We start from the raw sequence: 15,209 nt of genomic DNA on the forward strand, positions 1-15,209 counted from the left end.
CCAATGAACACCCAGGATTGATCTCCTCTAGAATGGACTGGTTGGATCTCCTTGCAGTCCAAGGGACTCTCAAGAGTCTTCTCCAGCACCACAGTTCAAAAGCATCAGTTCTTCGGCGATCAGCTTTCTTCACAGTCCAACTCTCACATCCATACATGACCGCGGGAAAAACCATAGCCTTGACTAGACGGACCTTGGTTACAGGGGAAATACTGGGAAATTCAGAATGTTCTTGCTTGATGTAGAATTTGGTTGGATTGAAGTCAGTAGGTTAGATAGGTGGAGAGATTGGTTTAGTTCACCTCCTTGGGGAGGGTGGTCAGTAGGAGAGAAAAAGTAGAGGAGAAAATTGGCCTGGCTTCACTTGTGGCTCAGATGGTAAAGAATCTGCCTGCAGTGAGGGGAGACTTGGGTTTCATCCCTTGGTTGGGAACATCCCCTGGAGGAGGGTATGGCAACCCACTCCAGTATTCTTGCCTAGAGAATCCCTGTGGACAGAGGAGCCTGGTGAGCTGCAGTCCATGGTGTCACAGAGTCAGACATGACTGAGTGACTAAGCACAGCACAGCCTTAATTTTATATTTTGCACGTTTATAGATAGTTCTGAAAGGAATCCACTGCATGTGTGTGTGCTCAGTCATGTCTGACTCTTTTGCGACCCCTTGAGCTGTAGCCCGCCAGTCTCCCCTGTCCATGGGATTTCCCAGACAAGAATACTGGAGTTGGTTGCCATTTCCTTCTCCAGGGGATCTCTCCAAACTCAGGGGTTGAACCCAAGGCTCTTATGTCTCCTGCAGTGATAGGTGAATTCTTTATCACTGAGCCACCTGGGAGGCCCACACTACACACTGCTATATTTAAAATAGGTAACAGCAAGAACCTACTATACAGCACAGGGAACTCTGCTCAGTATTATGTGGTAGCCTAGATGGAATGGGAGGTTGGGGGAGAATGGATTCATGGACATGTATGACTCTGCTGTACACCTGGAACAACACAAGATTGTTAATCAGCTGTACTCCAATGTACAATAAAAAGTTAAAAAAGGACACTGCTAATATTTTTAAAACGCAGTACTCTTTATTCCAAAAGTAATATGTGGTTATAAAATATTCAAAGAAGACAGAAGAATATAAATTCCTTTCTCTCCCCACCATTCCATCATTCATCTCAGAGATAAATATTTAAACATTTTCATATATCCATAAACACGCAGGTTATTTTATATAAAAGAGATTATATCATTTCCCATCTATAACTTATTCTTTTCAGTTTATGTATCTTGGATATTTTCCACATCTGTACATTTAGATCCATACCATCCAATGGCTACATACTCTTGCATTGGAGAAAGTATTGTAATTTGTCAGCCAGTCTTCTTGAAATGATATTTAATTGGTTTAAATTTTATTTGTAATTTAATTCATAATTTGTTTTGCAGTGATATCCTAAATATGAATTGTGTATTCCTAGATAGGATATTCTTGGGTCAAAGTCAGCACTTAGTGATGGCCTTCTGACGCCATCTACCTGGGATGAATAAGGGATCATATTTCTTCCTGCATGGCAGGTATTTTAGTCACCTTCCATCCAGCTATTCATGATACTTCACCTTGGCAGAACACATTAACATTTTCAAGCACCTTGTGTGCTTCTTACTGATCAATGTATGGATTGGTTTGGTTTACATGTTTGAGCCTTCAGGACAGAATAGTTCACAGCTTGTCTGTGGCTGGATCACCTCTGAGTCGTCCCACTCCTGGACCAGCGGTAATGCCTTTGACTGTAGAGGACAGTCCTTGGAAGTTAAGGTCTTATTAAGTAGGAGGCTTTGCTGTGTCTTTTCGGTGTAATTCCAAGTTGACTCTCATTCATTTTCTTCTTACTGAAGAAGGCTTCGAGTTCAGTAGTTTTCCAGTTTGTTTTCCACTGACCTGTAATTAATACAATATGTTCCATCAATGCATGTAGATTTTTCATTGCAAAAGGACATCATGATACTTCCATGTCTCTTTGTGCAAATCTTAAAAAAAAATAGTTTGTTAAAGCCTAGCTGCAGCAACTCCTCGAAGCTGCCGCTTTCAGTATGTACCTGACAGGGCTTTGTTTATCGGAGCATGTGCTTTACTATCCTGAGAAGACCAGACAAACCACTTCCAGTGTTGCTTCTCCTCCCTGGCTTCGCTGAAGGTGGGATTAGTGAAAAAGAAAGTCAATGATTCATCCTTCCATCTGTTCCTCTGTTCATGGAACAAATAAATGGTCATTGAGTGCCTCTTGTGAGCCAGGCATTGTCAGCTTATTCTGGGAGGTGTGGACATTAATAAACTTACCCTAATATCAGAGCTACTTACATTGCCTAAGACATTGGGCTTCCTCTGTAAATGGGTATATGTGGGAAACGTAAAAAAAAAAGTGTCAAGGCTGGGGAAGGGGCTTCCCAGGTGGCTCAGTGGTAAAGAATTTGCCTGCCAATGCAGGAGATGCAGGTTCAATCCCTGGGTCGAGAAGATCCCCTGGAGAAGGAAATGGCAACCCACTCCAGTATTCTTGCCTGGAGAATCCCATGGACAGAAGGAGTCTGGTGGGCTACAGTCCATGTGGTCACAAAAGAGTCGGACAGGATAACGACTAAACAGCAACAACAAGGGCTGGGGAAGGAGAGGAAAGGCGAGGAGGAGGCGATGTTTTAAGAGAACACGAAGCAAGTGTGTTGTCAGAACAGACTTAGCGAGTGTCCTCTTTGAAACATTTCTCAAAGAACTGGGATAATTATCATCCAGTGTAGGCAGCCTCATAATATATAATATTCTTAATGTTCTAGGGATCAAATAAAATAGTTTTATGATCAATGGCATGTCTGGTTGATCTGGGGGAATGTGTGAGCAATGCATCAGTCACGGGAGGACCCCTTGGTTTTCTGACACTGTGTTATATGGATATTTAGAATCCATCATCTTTAGTGTCACTCGCACAGAATGAATTATAGAACCGTAGAGTCAAATAATTCATAATCCTCAGCATCTTCCTCTACATCATGCATAATTGACTACAGAGTTTTCACCCCAGCAAGATGGAGAAACATCATCAGGAGTCTCTGTGTCAAGGTGGCACTCGGCATACAGTGTATTAGCTGAGCAGTTTTTGAATAAGAATTTATTATTAAAAAACTTAAATTGTCTTTAATATCCAGAACTTATACAGAACTTAGAATTTAATAGTAATGGTTACTACTAAGAGTAATGTTTAAATTTCCTAATCCCTTTTCATTGAAGAAGTGTGTTTATTTGTAAAATGAGCATAAGAATCTGTTTATGGCCCCCAGATTTTATTTCATTTTATATACATAGTCATTATGATGTTGTGCTTTGCATAAACAGAGGATACATAACAGGTTTGTTGGGAGGGATAAAGAAGATAACAAATGCAACTTTCTTTAGAAACTCTTGAACACAACAGTTGCCCAATATTGATATTATTATGTTTCTCATTATTATATTCCGTAGCCTTAAAAATATTTTGGGATCCAGGAATTGAATGGATTTTTCATTGTTTTTCAAATTGTGGAATGTGTACAGGTCAAATTTTGTTTTTAATTTGGGTTATAGATGCTTTACAATGAGGTACAATGAAGTGAATCGGCCATAAGTATACATATATCCCCTTCTTCCTGTCTCCACCCGACTCCCATACCGCCCCTCTGGATCATCACAGAGCACTGAGCTGAGCTCCCTGTTGTGCAGCGGTGTCTCGTGAGCTGTTTGTTTAATGTACGGCAGTGCACATGTGTCAGCCCAAGTTTCCCTTTAACGCCGCCTGTCCACAATGGGAGCTCTCTATGTCGTCATCCTAGCCCAGGGTTAGTTCTGAGCCTCACACTGCAGTAGCCCACGTTGACTGTTACTCATCTTCAGAATATTCGTGTCAGCATGCTTGTGTGCTCTGTCGTGTCTGACTCTTTGTGACCCCCTGACTGTAGCCGGCCAGGCTCCTCTGTCCATGGGATTTTCTAGGCAAGAATACTGGATGGGTTGCCATTTCCTCCTCCAGGGTCCATGTCAGCAGGTCAGTGCTTATCTCAATCCTGTTTCTGGGCGGAAGTAGAGGTGAAGAGCTGGATTTAGGAAGAATGTGAGCCATTCCTTAATGGTTGATGTTTGAGGTCCCAGAGCTTTCCTTGTCCAGGAGCCTGACCTGTTGAAAACATCAGGAAGTCAGATGAGGCACCCCAGTAACTCTTCTGCCCTGCCACATGGGCACCCTGGCCCATGAACTTGAGTGGCCACACAGCTGTTGTTTGGGAGATCATCTTGGTTACAAGAGGCTGCAAGATGGAATCCTCCCTGGGAATGGTTTTAAAATCCCTCGGAGCTGAAGTTTAGCAGCTGATGCTGTAAAGTGAAGATGAAATTTAACCAAGCGTTTGGTGAAGGAAAAGTAATTTATGGGCTCTGATGTGAGAAGCCCTGGGAGTAGGTGTCCTGCTCGCCATGGACACCTGTGATGGATGCTGGCTCTGTGCCTTGGGCTGCAGTGGACTCTTTGAAATGGCATAGTAGGGGCTTTGCAGGTGGGCCTCATTTGGTTAAGTTACGGCTTTTGCGAGGCTCTGCCGTGTGTTTATAGTCTACCAAGGAGAAGATGGTAAATCAGTGTAATTGCTTCATCCCAAGGCACTTTTATATTGTAAAGCAAAGAGGTCCTGTTAAGAAACTCAAATTAACTTGGACTGTGGATACTATACAGAGAGCCTCTTTGAAAGCTGCTTGTCATCCAGCCCGGTGGTTTATCACGGAACAAATCCATTAGAACCTGACATTTGCTCTCGTGGCACCAAGACTGAGGATCCCTCAGGAAAAGCGTTTAACCCTTGGCTGTGCAAAGCTGTCATTTATCTGTCATCTCTCTGAACACTCACTGGAGCATGTTTACGAGAGAGATTTGGAGCAGTTATCATTTCCACCGAGTTAGAAATGGAGTCAGAATTTAGTAAATAGTTGGGAAGCAGTGTCCAGACCCATCCTGCAGCAGTGACCTGGCCCTGCTGGCCCCATTATAAAACACACTCACTGTGGTATTCTGTAATTCTCAAGGAGCTCGTTGTACAGAATTCATCGGCTGGAGTATTAGTTAATTGCTAGTGCTGACTCATTTGACTTGCTTATCCCAGTTCTATTTTATAGGCTTTAGAAGAATTCTTATGGTTCATGCATATCCACCAAGGTGGCTTAGCAGATCTTGGAAGAATGAACCGAAATTGTCACGATCTGAAAATGAACACCCTTCTGCCTGACATTTACTAACAAAAGATGGGGGCACCATTTGTCAAAGTCTGTCAGTGAGTAAGTTCCCTGGAGAGCCATGCAAGCTAAGTTGAAGAAGTCAGTCTCTGGTGCCAGACTGCCTGGCTTCAGACCCAGGCATTGTTGCTCACCAGCTATGGTTGTTGAACCTCTCATTTCTTCGTGGGTGGATGGAGAAATCTCTTGGGGTTCTAAAGACTATGAAATGAAATAATGCATGTGAAGTCCTTCCTACAGTGGCTGCGTAGAGTAATAACGGGGAATTGGTATTAGCAAAATTTAATCTGGGCCTAATGGGTCTGAGATGATGGTACAGGTCATCCTAAAAGGCTAGTTTTTGTTGAAATATTTACTAAATTTTTCTGTGGGTGTCCGTTACTTTCTGATTCCCTTCAGTTTTCTCATTTCACAAAAGCTGTGGTGCAGAAGAGATTATGACACAGACTAGCCCCAATTCTCTTTATCTTCTCATAGAACAGGCTGGCAGTCCTAAGGCAGAGATCTGTTAATTCTCTCAGAGTTCCAAGATTGAATTAAGATTGAGACAGCCTTTGTGATCAGAGACACACAAGTAAGGTTGGGCTGACCTTTTCAAAATGTCCATGGTGGAAATAATCGTGGGGTTGATTCTTATAGTTACAGAGCTCATGGTGAGCCAGGCATAGAATTGTGAGGGGAAAGTAGGGTGAACTGGGATGGGAAAGCATGGGAACTGGGATTCAGTGACTCAAAGTGAAAAGCCCAGTATTAGTGAGCAGGGTCATAGGAGTGTTCTTCAGGGTTTAAGAGTTCATAGTATGCACTGTTGGCCAGTCCTTATTCCCCAGCAGGTCTTTAATCACTGCCCCCGCCTATTGCCACCGTCACTGTCATCACCACCATGACAGTCATCACCAGCAGTCACCACCATCATCACCATCAGTCATTGCCATTATAGTCACCGCTATCACTACCGTCAATTTTGCAGTCACCACCATCATTGCCATCACCATTACCACCACCATTACCATCAGTCACCATCACTACCATCATGATCATCACCATCAGAATCACCACCGTCACTACCACCACATTCATCAGCATCACAGTCATCACCATCATAATCTCTGTCACCACCATTACCATCGCAGTCACCATCATCATCACCATCACCACCACCGTCACCATCATCACAATCAATCACCATCCATACCATCACCGCCATCATCATCATCATCACCACCACCGTCACCATCATCACGGTCAGTCACCATCCATTCCATCACCGCCATCATCATCACCATCACCACCACCATCATCACGGTCAGTCACCATCCATTCCATCACCGCCATCATCATCATCACCATACGATCAGTCACCATCCATACCATCACCGCCATCATCATCATCATCACCACCACCGTCACCATCATCACGGTCAGTCACCATCCATTCCATCACCACCATCATCATCATCACCATACGATCAGTCACCATCCATTCCATCACCACCATCATCATCACCATCACCACTGTTGCCACCATCACCATCATCATGGTCAGTCACCATCCATACCATCACCGCCATCATCATCATCATCACCACCACTGTCACCATCATCACGGTCAGTCACCATCTATTCCATCACCACCATCATGATCATCACCATCATACGATCAATCACCATCCATTCCATCACCACCATCATCATGATCATCACCACCACCGTCACCATCATCACGGTCAGTCACCATCCATTCCATCACCGCCATCATCATCACCATCACCACCACCATCATCACGGTCAGTCACCATCCATTCCATCACCGCCATCATCATCATCACCATACGATCAGTCACCATCCATTCCATCACCACCATCATCATCACCATCACCACTGTTGCCACCATCACCATCATCATGGTCAGTCACCATCCATACCATCACCGCCATCATCATCATCATCACCACCACTGTCACCATCATCACGGTCAGTCACCATCCATTCCATCACCGCCATCATCATCACCATCACCACCACCATCATCACGGTCAGTCACCATCCATTCCATCACCGCCATCATCATCATCACCATCATACGATCAATCACCATCCATTCCATCACCACCATCATCATGATCATCACCACCACCGTCACCATCATCACGGTCAGTCACCATCCATACCATCACCACCATCATCATCATCACCATCATCACGGTCAGTCACCATCCATACCATCACCACCATCATCATCATCACCATCATCACGGTCAGTCACCATCCATTCCATCACCACCATCATCATCATCACCATCAAACGATCAGTCCCCATCCATACCATCACCACCATCATCATCATCACCATCATCATGATCAGTCACCATCCATTCCATCACCACCATCATCATCACCATCACCACCACCATCACCATCATCACGGTCAGTCACCATCCATTCCATCACCACCATCATCATCATCACCATCGTCACGGTCAGTCACCATCCATACCATCACCACCATCATGATCACCATCACCACCACCATCACCATCATCACGGTCAGTCACCATCCATTCCATCACTGCCATCATCATCACCATCACCACCACCATCATCACGGTCAGTCACCATCCATACCATCACTGCCATCATCATCACCATCACCACCACCATCATCACGGTCAGTCACCATCCATACCATCACCACCATCATCATCATCACCATCACCACCACCATCACCATCATCACGGTCAGTCACCATCCATTCCATCACCACCATCATCATCATCACCATCATACGATCAGTCACCATCCACACCATCACCACCATCATCATCATCACCATCGTCACGGTCAGTCACCATCCATACCATCACCACCATCATGATCACCATCACCACCACCATCACCATCATTACGGTCAGTCACCATCCATTCCATCACCACCATCATCATCACCATCACCACCACCATCACCATCATCACGTCAGTCACCATCCATTCCATCACCGCCATCATCATCACCATCATCATACGTTCAGTCACCATACATTCCATCACCACCATCATCATCATCACCATCATACAATCAGTCGCCATCCACACCATCACCACCATCTTCATCACCATCACCACCACCGTCACCATCATCACAGCCATCAGTATCACAATCTCCATTATCACAGTCATCACCATTACAGTCACAACTGTCAGTGTCACCATCAACACCACAAACACCACAGCAGCTACCACAACTCAGGGCCTTCCTGTACCCCATTTGAGAGGATCCTTGCTTCCTCACCCATCTCTGTCTCCAGCCACATCTTTTCTGCCTGACTTGCCTCTATCACCTACCCACTCGCTGACCACCTTTCTGCCCTTCAGTCCACCAGCTCTGACTGCGGACTAAGAAAGGATTTTGAAAGTAAACTTGCTTTTCTCTGATTTAAGGAAGGATTACTGATCTCTTAGTATTTGTTTTATAAATAGCAAGGGCTGTTAATTAGACTCATTAAATTTAAAGCAATTGTTATAATTTTGGAGCTTGATTTTGTTTCCTTAATTATATAGAGTTGCTGATGTTGCTGCTCTCAAGAGCAGGAGCGTGTCTGCGAAACATCCTTCCCCCTTTGCTTGGTGTCTCTTCTTCCTGTTGATCCTGTGCCTTCAGTCCACCTCCTGGGGGCGGGTTAGCTGTGTATTCCAGGACTGTCCACATCCTTGGACAGATAGACTGTCTCCTCTGTGGTCCAGCTGGTCGAGGGAGGCCCTGATGCAAACTGTAAAGAAAGGACTAGTGAGTCTGGGTGCCCATTAATTCGCCCCTGCATCCACCCTTCACTTATTAACTCCCAAACAGGCCTGTTTTCAGGAAGAGATCAAATAAACTTATTTAGGGTGAGGTGACTTAGCAGTGGAGCAAAGCAAATACACGAAACTTTGAATGTGGTATTCCATCTGGCAAAAAATGGTGTGGTGAAGGCAAATGTCACCTCCTCCAAATACTGTCAAAGACCACTTTCTCATTATTTGTGGGTCTTCTACTTCCTGGTCCTTCCTTTTCCCTTCCCTCTCTTTCATCTGCTCCTTTAAGACCCAGCTAGAGGGAGATCTCTTACAGGAAGTGATCCTGGCTCCTTCTCAAGTGCCCCGATCACAGGATGTCAATATTCTCTGCTCAGAAGGGGTCCTTTAACTACTGTCTGAAGGAGGAAATAGCTTCCCTTTGTTTCACTTGCCCTGCTTTGCTTCGCTGCTGCTTATGTTCGCAACTGCTCGACCCTGGGCTTGCGGACACCAGGGTGTAGGAAATGTGGCCACTTCTTGGCTCTTAGGTAGGTCCCCTTCCTTGGATGGACATGAAGAAAGTAGTTTGGACATAGGTTCTTCCACATGGTGTCTTCTTCATGACAATCAAACTCTTATCCTAAGTTCCTCCATCTTTAAAAAAGTGAACCTAGGAATATCTTCCATCCTTGTCTTTCTCCAAGGGACATTGTAAGGATGAAAGGATATATATGTGAAATGCTTTGAGCTCAGTGGAAGGTGGAAACCTGAGGCTTAAAGGTACTGCTACTTAGTTTCACACTGTCACCATGTAATTGAGAATACATTAATTTTAGAAATGATAATGTCACATTGGGGCATCTTTTCCTCCTTAAGCAGCACAATTGGCTTTGACCAGAGCCCTACAAAATCCTTCAATTTATAGATTAAAAACAAATATATGGGAAATTATCAGATATGTTTTTAACAGCATTTTTCATTGTTTTTTTAATAAGTAAGTCTTTTAGAAGAAATTGATTAAAAAGTTTCATTTTGTGGGAATGATATACATTTGCAATAAGTAATAAATAGTATCATAGCAGTTGACTGCCTTTACTTTCATGCAAAATAAATAAATACATTTGGAGACATACATTTGAGGCGTACGATTCTTGTAAATGTCAGGGAAATAAGAAACCACCTTACAGATGATAGAGATTTTACCATATGCTAGACAGAGGAGCCTGGTAGGCTGCAGTCCGTGGGGTCGCTAAGAGTCGGACACGGCTGAGCGACTTCACTTTCATGCATTGGAGAAGGAAATGGCAACCCACTCCAGTATTCTTGCCTGGAGAATCCCAGGGACTGGGGAGCCTGGAAGGAGGCCGTCTATGGGGTCACACAGAGTTGGACACGACTGAAGTGACTTAGCAGCAGCAGCAGTAACAAAGAGATGTAACACATACCATGAGGCTCTTACTGAGTTTCTATACTGACTCACCAAGAATCGAAATTCTCTATGACTGTCCCCAGGGAAGCTGACCTGACTTTTGGCACGTGGGAGGAAGGTTCCTTTGCTTGAAAAGCAAATGGCCCGACCCTAGTGTTGCTGGATGGCAGAGTGGGGCAGAGGGCTGAATTTTAATGGTGCGACATCAAGAGAAATGTGCTCTCCGGGGTTGCGAGAACCTTCCCCGGCTTGTGACTAGAGGAATGGTGGACTCACCATTGGGAAGGTACTGTCTGAGTCAGAACACTGAGTGTCAGTCGAAGAGAGAAAAGTCCAGATGCTTAGGGAGGGGTGAGGGCTGGCAACTGCAGGCTTTCTGTTCCAATGACTTCCGCTCTCTGTCGGTGATGGGGGTTGCGGTTCCAGTTCAGGATAAGGGAGGAGGAGATGGGTTCCTGGTCTGAGATGCTGAGTGAGCAGTGGAAGCAGTGCTTCCCTCCCCAGGTGGAGAAGAGAAATGTGAGGGAAGGCAGCCAACAAGGATTGCCTCACTTTGAGGCTTCCATCGCCCTCCTCTCGGGGACGGGGAGGTGTCATCTTGGGTCATTCTGGTTTCATCTGACGGCATGGAGGGTACATCATGGTGTCCCATGAAAGGTGGCCAGTGCATTTGTGTTAGCGGCTTATGTGGAGGAGGTCCTGAGGGTATTCAGTCCTCCTTGTAGGAAAGCCAGAGGCTGGGCATGCCTGCGGGACCTCATTAGAGAACGTGAGCCAGTGGCAGTCTGCATCTGTGAGCGCATTTGGTTATCTTTACGCTTCAAGGTATTTGGGAACAAGGCAGGTCTGCCTGAGGAGGAGTGCAGTGCCTTACCTCCCTCTTCTGCATATTTAGGAGTGACCCTTGACCCCAGAAATGCAGCCAGTCGGATACCTACTTCATCGATGTGGCTTGTATCCTAATGCCTTTTTCTAAAAAATTAATTTATTTTGCTGCATCTTTAGTTTCGGCATGCAGACTCTTCATTATGGCATGAGGGATCTAGTTCCCTGACCAGGGATTGAACCTGGGCTCCCTGCATTGGGAGTGCAGAGTCTTAGCCACTGGACCACTAGAGAAGTCCCTCCCTGTAATGCCTTTTTCTTAAACATCCAAGTCACGCTGCAGAATAGGTATGGTTCATTTTTTTTTTTAAGTATTTTTTTTTTTATGCTAGCCAAACATCAAATCCCCCTTCTAGGAATTTTTTTTTAAAATATTTATTTATGTGGCTGCATCGGGTCTTAATTGCAGCAGACAGAATCGTCGTTGCATTGTGTGGGATCATTTGTGTCAGAGTGTGGGCCCTCTAGTTGTGGCACATGGGCTTACTTGCTCTGTGGCATGTGGGATCTTAGTTCACCAACCAGGGATCAAATCCGAGTCCCCTGCATTGCCAGGCGGATTCTTAACCATTGGACCTCCAGGGAAGTCCCTTGAAATGTAACCTCTGTGTCTTCATTGCTACACTCTACATTGTTGCTCTTTTCATTGCATCACGAGTCCTGTTTGGACTGCCCTTGGACCGTGATGTCCTGTGTCCTTTCCCCCTGGCCTCTGGGGAAAAGCTGACAAACATGTGCACACTGAGGCGCAGAGGGCTGATCAGGCGTAAAGTGTTTTCCCTTCTTGTGGTGTCTGCATTTCTTCCAGGGGTGAAGACATCCTAAACCAGAGGAATGACTCTCTAGTTGTGGAGTTTCAGTCGTCAGCCAGCAGATGCAGGAGGTATCATACTGGGTATGGGGGCTTCTCAGAAGCCGGGAGATCATCCTGAATGACCACCTGCCTGCTGTGTGTTACATCAGTCCACTTCATGCATCCCACCCATCTTGTGTGTTTGGTTGGCCTGAGTTGGCTGAAAACAGCAAGCATGTCTACGGGAATCTCTGCATGGGGAGCACACAGTAGGTGCTTCACCCGTGGATGTGTGCATGTGATGCAGGCTTGTGTTTCTGAATGCCAGTGCTGGTCCAGAAATGAGCCAGTTCATTGGAAACCTACAATGCCTCTCTTGGCTCCAGCCCACTTCATGCCCATCCATAGCATGAGCTGTGTGTCCTCCGAGCAGCCTCCATCAGAAATCCATGGTATGTTCACAGAAGTCAGGCCCGGGTGTCTGCACTCTGGGCAGGACAGTCGTCCTTTCCCCTGTGAATCTGAAACCTGGTTCTGTGAATGAGTGTCATTCCCATCTCGTGCCTCCCTTATGCCAGTCACTGTCACCAAAGCCACCCTGGGGAGTTCCCAGTAACTATAGGGTTGGAGTGGCGAGCCTCACCTCAGGGAAGACTAGGGTCCCAGCCTCCCTTACGTGAAGGTCACTTGTTGGACTCCCAGACCGAATAACTTTGGGTAATGTACTAAGGATGAATTAAAATGCTAATAGGCTACATGTTCTGGGTATTTTAACCTTCCCTGATCTGAAATTTAAATGAAATGTCTTAGGTGCTCTCGAAGTCTTGCCAGAAGCACATTGAGCATCACCCCTTTGACAGCAAATTTAAAATACATCCTGGTCTCACGGGCAGAGCTGGGCGGATAAGCAATATTTATTTTATGATCGTTTTATTTGCGTCCTTTACAGCAACATGACATGCATATGCTCTTTTCCTCGAGATAGCAATTTAGCTAAAAGAATGCCCCAAACCTCACTTATTTTTTTAAGTTTATTTGAACCCTCGAATCCTCTCATTATGACAACAGTTGATAGCAGTACATTGGATTTGGGGCACCCGAAGGTATTCCAAAGCCCTTTTTGGAGATTTCCTTCACATGCAAACCTTGTGACAGCACCATGAAGGTACCGTTCTGTAACGAGGGCTGCTCAGAGAGCGATGGCACGGCTTTCCCGTCGCCACATCACTGGTTTACGGCAGGTTCACGGTCAGGAGGTGGCCGTCCTGGCTCCCAGCTCCAGCTTCTGTCTCCTAGACTGAGAGGGAGGTCTGAGAAAAATGATGACAGGGTCACTTAAACTAACTGCTGGAAATGCACACAGTGCTCGTTTGGAGGACATGGCAGTGCCTTACAATGGGTAGTTCTGTTGTCTCCACGGGGGCCAGATTTCTCTGTCTACTGAGCTGAAAAAACAAGTCTGTTTCCTTCCATCACTTAACGAGTCACTTCCTTATTACTAGTTGAATTAGCCCTTTTATTTTCCCCTTACTAAGAGGAAGGAACACAATTTTTTTTCCTTAGTCCTTCTAGTTATCAGGTTTCTGGTCACTTCGTAATTACATCTTGAGGGAGTAGATATTAATTTTCTTGCACAAAAAGCCCGAGTTCCTTGATGACACACCATGATTCAATTTCCGTCCTCTCTGCCGTTGCCTGCTCCCTTCCTCTTTGCACATTTTTCATGGTGAGGAAGAGTGATCGTGTCAAATATATCAGAAGGAAGGATGGATTCGGGAGGGGTTTGACGACTTGACTGATTAGCAGAGATCAGAAGAAGGCTCATAACCGTGAAAACCACTGCAGCATGGAGTTTTAACAGCTCTTTGGGGATCTAGTTAATGAAAGAATCACTACAGAAACACAGCCATGCAAAAAAAAAAAAAAGGCGGGGGAGAAAGAAAAGAGCAGACACATTCCCATATAACATTCTGGGGCTATGTCATAAGAGGAAATGCACTCATAATTTCTGTTTACACATTGCTGTAATTACCATCTGCTTTAAGACTGTTTTCAGTCTTCTTCTGTCAAAGTCGTGTAGCTACTCCCTCTTTCACGTGTTAGGAGAGAGGTCTAGTGCTGGTTGCAACTTGTCCTGAGGATTTTTTCCCCTCCGGAAGAATGGGATTCTGAAGCACCCTCGCTGTACTGCTTGACTAGACTGGCTTTCCTCTGGTCCCTGTTCCCCTTCACCATTGTCGTTTCCCCATGCGCCAGACCTCCGCACGCAGGTGAATGCTCTATTGGGCATTACGTGTGATTTGTTTGTGTGTGTGGTTATCCTCTTTCCTTTCTCCCTTATGCAGTGTCTACGAACCAGATAGAAACGTGTTACGGAGGAAGGAACGAGAAAGAAGGAACCAGGAAACTCAGCAGGACGATGGCACGTTTAATTCGAGTTACTCCCTCTTTAGTGAACCCTACAAGGTAGGTGGTTTTCACGTGTTCTTTTTCACCCCCTCTTTCCTCCTGCTTAACTCCATGGGATGGCAGTTTTGACTACAGGAGCTGACCAACCCAACTTGAGACAGCTCAGCCCCTATGGGATCCCCCCCACAAATTTTGGTGTCTCTTTCACGTGTCTTTGCTGGCTGGTCCCTCAGTGAAATACAACTTTTATTGGAGATGGACGTCTGCGTGCTGTGGTTTTTATCCATAATTGACTTCATCTCTGCACTGATTTGCAAAGTCAGTGCTGTTATGTTTTCTAAACTGTTAAGAAACAAGCACTAAAAAGAGGTTGGGTTCCATCTTTGTCACATGCAGCTTATCCTAGGAGCAGGGTACTTGATATGGTTCATAAGAAAAGAACTGTTGGATCGTTTCTTATTTCTGCTGAAGGCCAGAAGTATAACCTCGCTTCCAAAATGAAATTCTCTTCCCAGATTTCACTCATTTCTCAGGCTGCTTGGAAGTGAGCATAGTTCAGGCTGGGGTCTTAGGGCAGATTGAGCACCACAGTGCCCCTTAGTCTGCTGCCCAGGGAC

At 45.3% G+C, this 15,209-nt stretch overlaps 1 protein-coding gene across 8 annotated transcripts in view; it reads left to right on the top strand.

Annotated features, from left to right (window-relative positions):
* AFF3 (ALF transcription elongation factor 3) overlaps positions 1-15,209 on the top strand; it is a 643,034-nt gene that overhangs the window by 130,634 nt on the left and 497,191 nt on the right. For 7 of the 8 annotated variants that reach the window (XM_088841644.1, XM_088841640.1, XM_088841642.1 and 4 more), the window contains exons 3-4: positions 12,199-12,273; positions 14,529-14,649. In XM_088841644.1, the coding sequence (XP_088697770.1) occupies positions 12,199-12,273; positions 14,529-14,649 (196 nt within the window). The remainder of the gene's footprint in view (positions 1-12,198; positions 12,274-14,528; positions 14,650-15,209) is intronic. The other variant, XM_055400161.2, reaches the window with a different exon arrangement.

This window comes from Moschus berezovskii, chromosome 11 (genome assembly GCF_049115385.1).
Source record: "Moschus berezovskii isolate FMDL1 chromosome 11, NW_MosBer_1.0, whole genome shotgun sequence".
Taxonomy (NCBI): Eukaryota; Metazoa; Chordata; class Mammalia; order Artiodactyla; family Moschidae; genus Moschus; species Moschus berezovskii.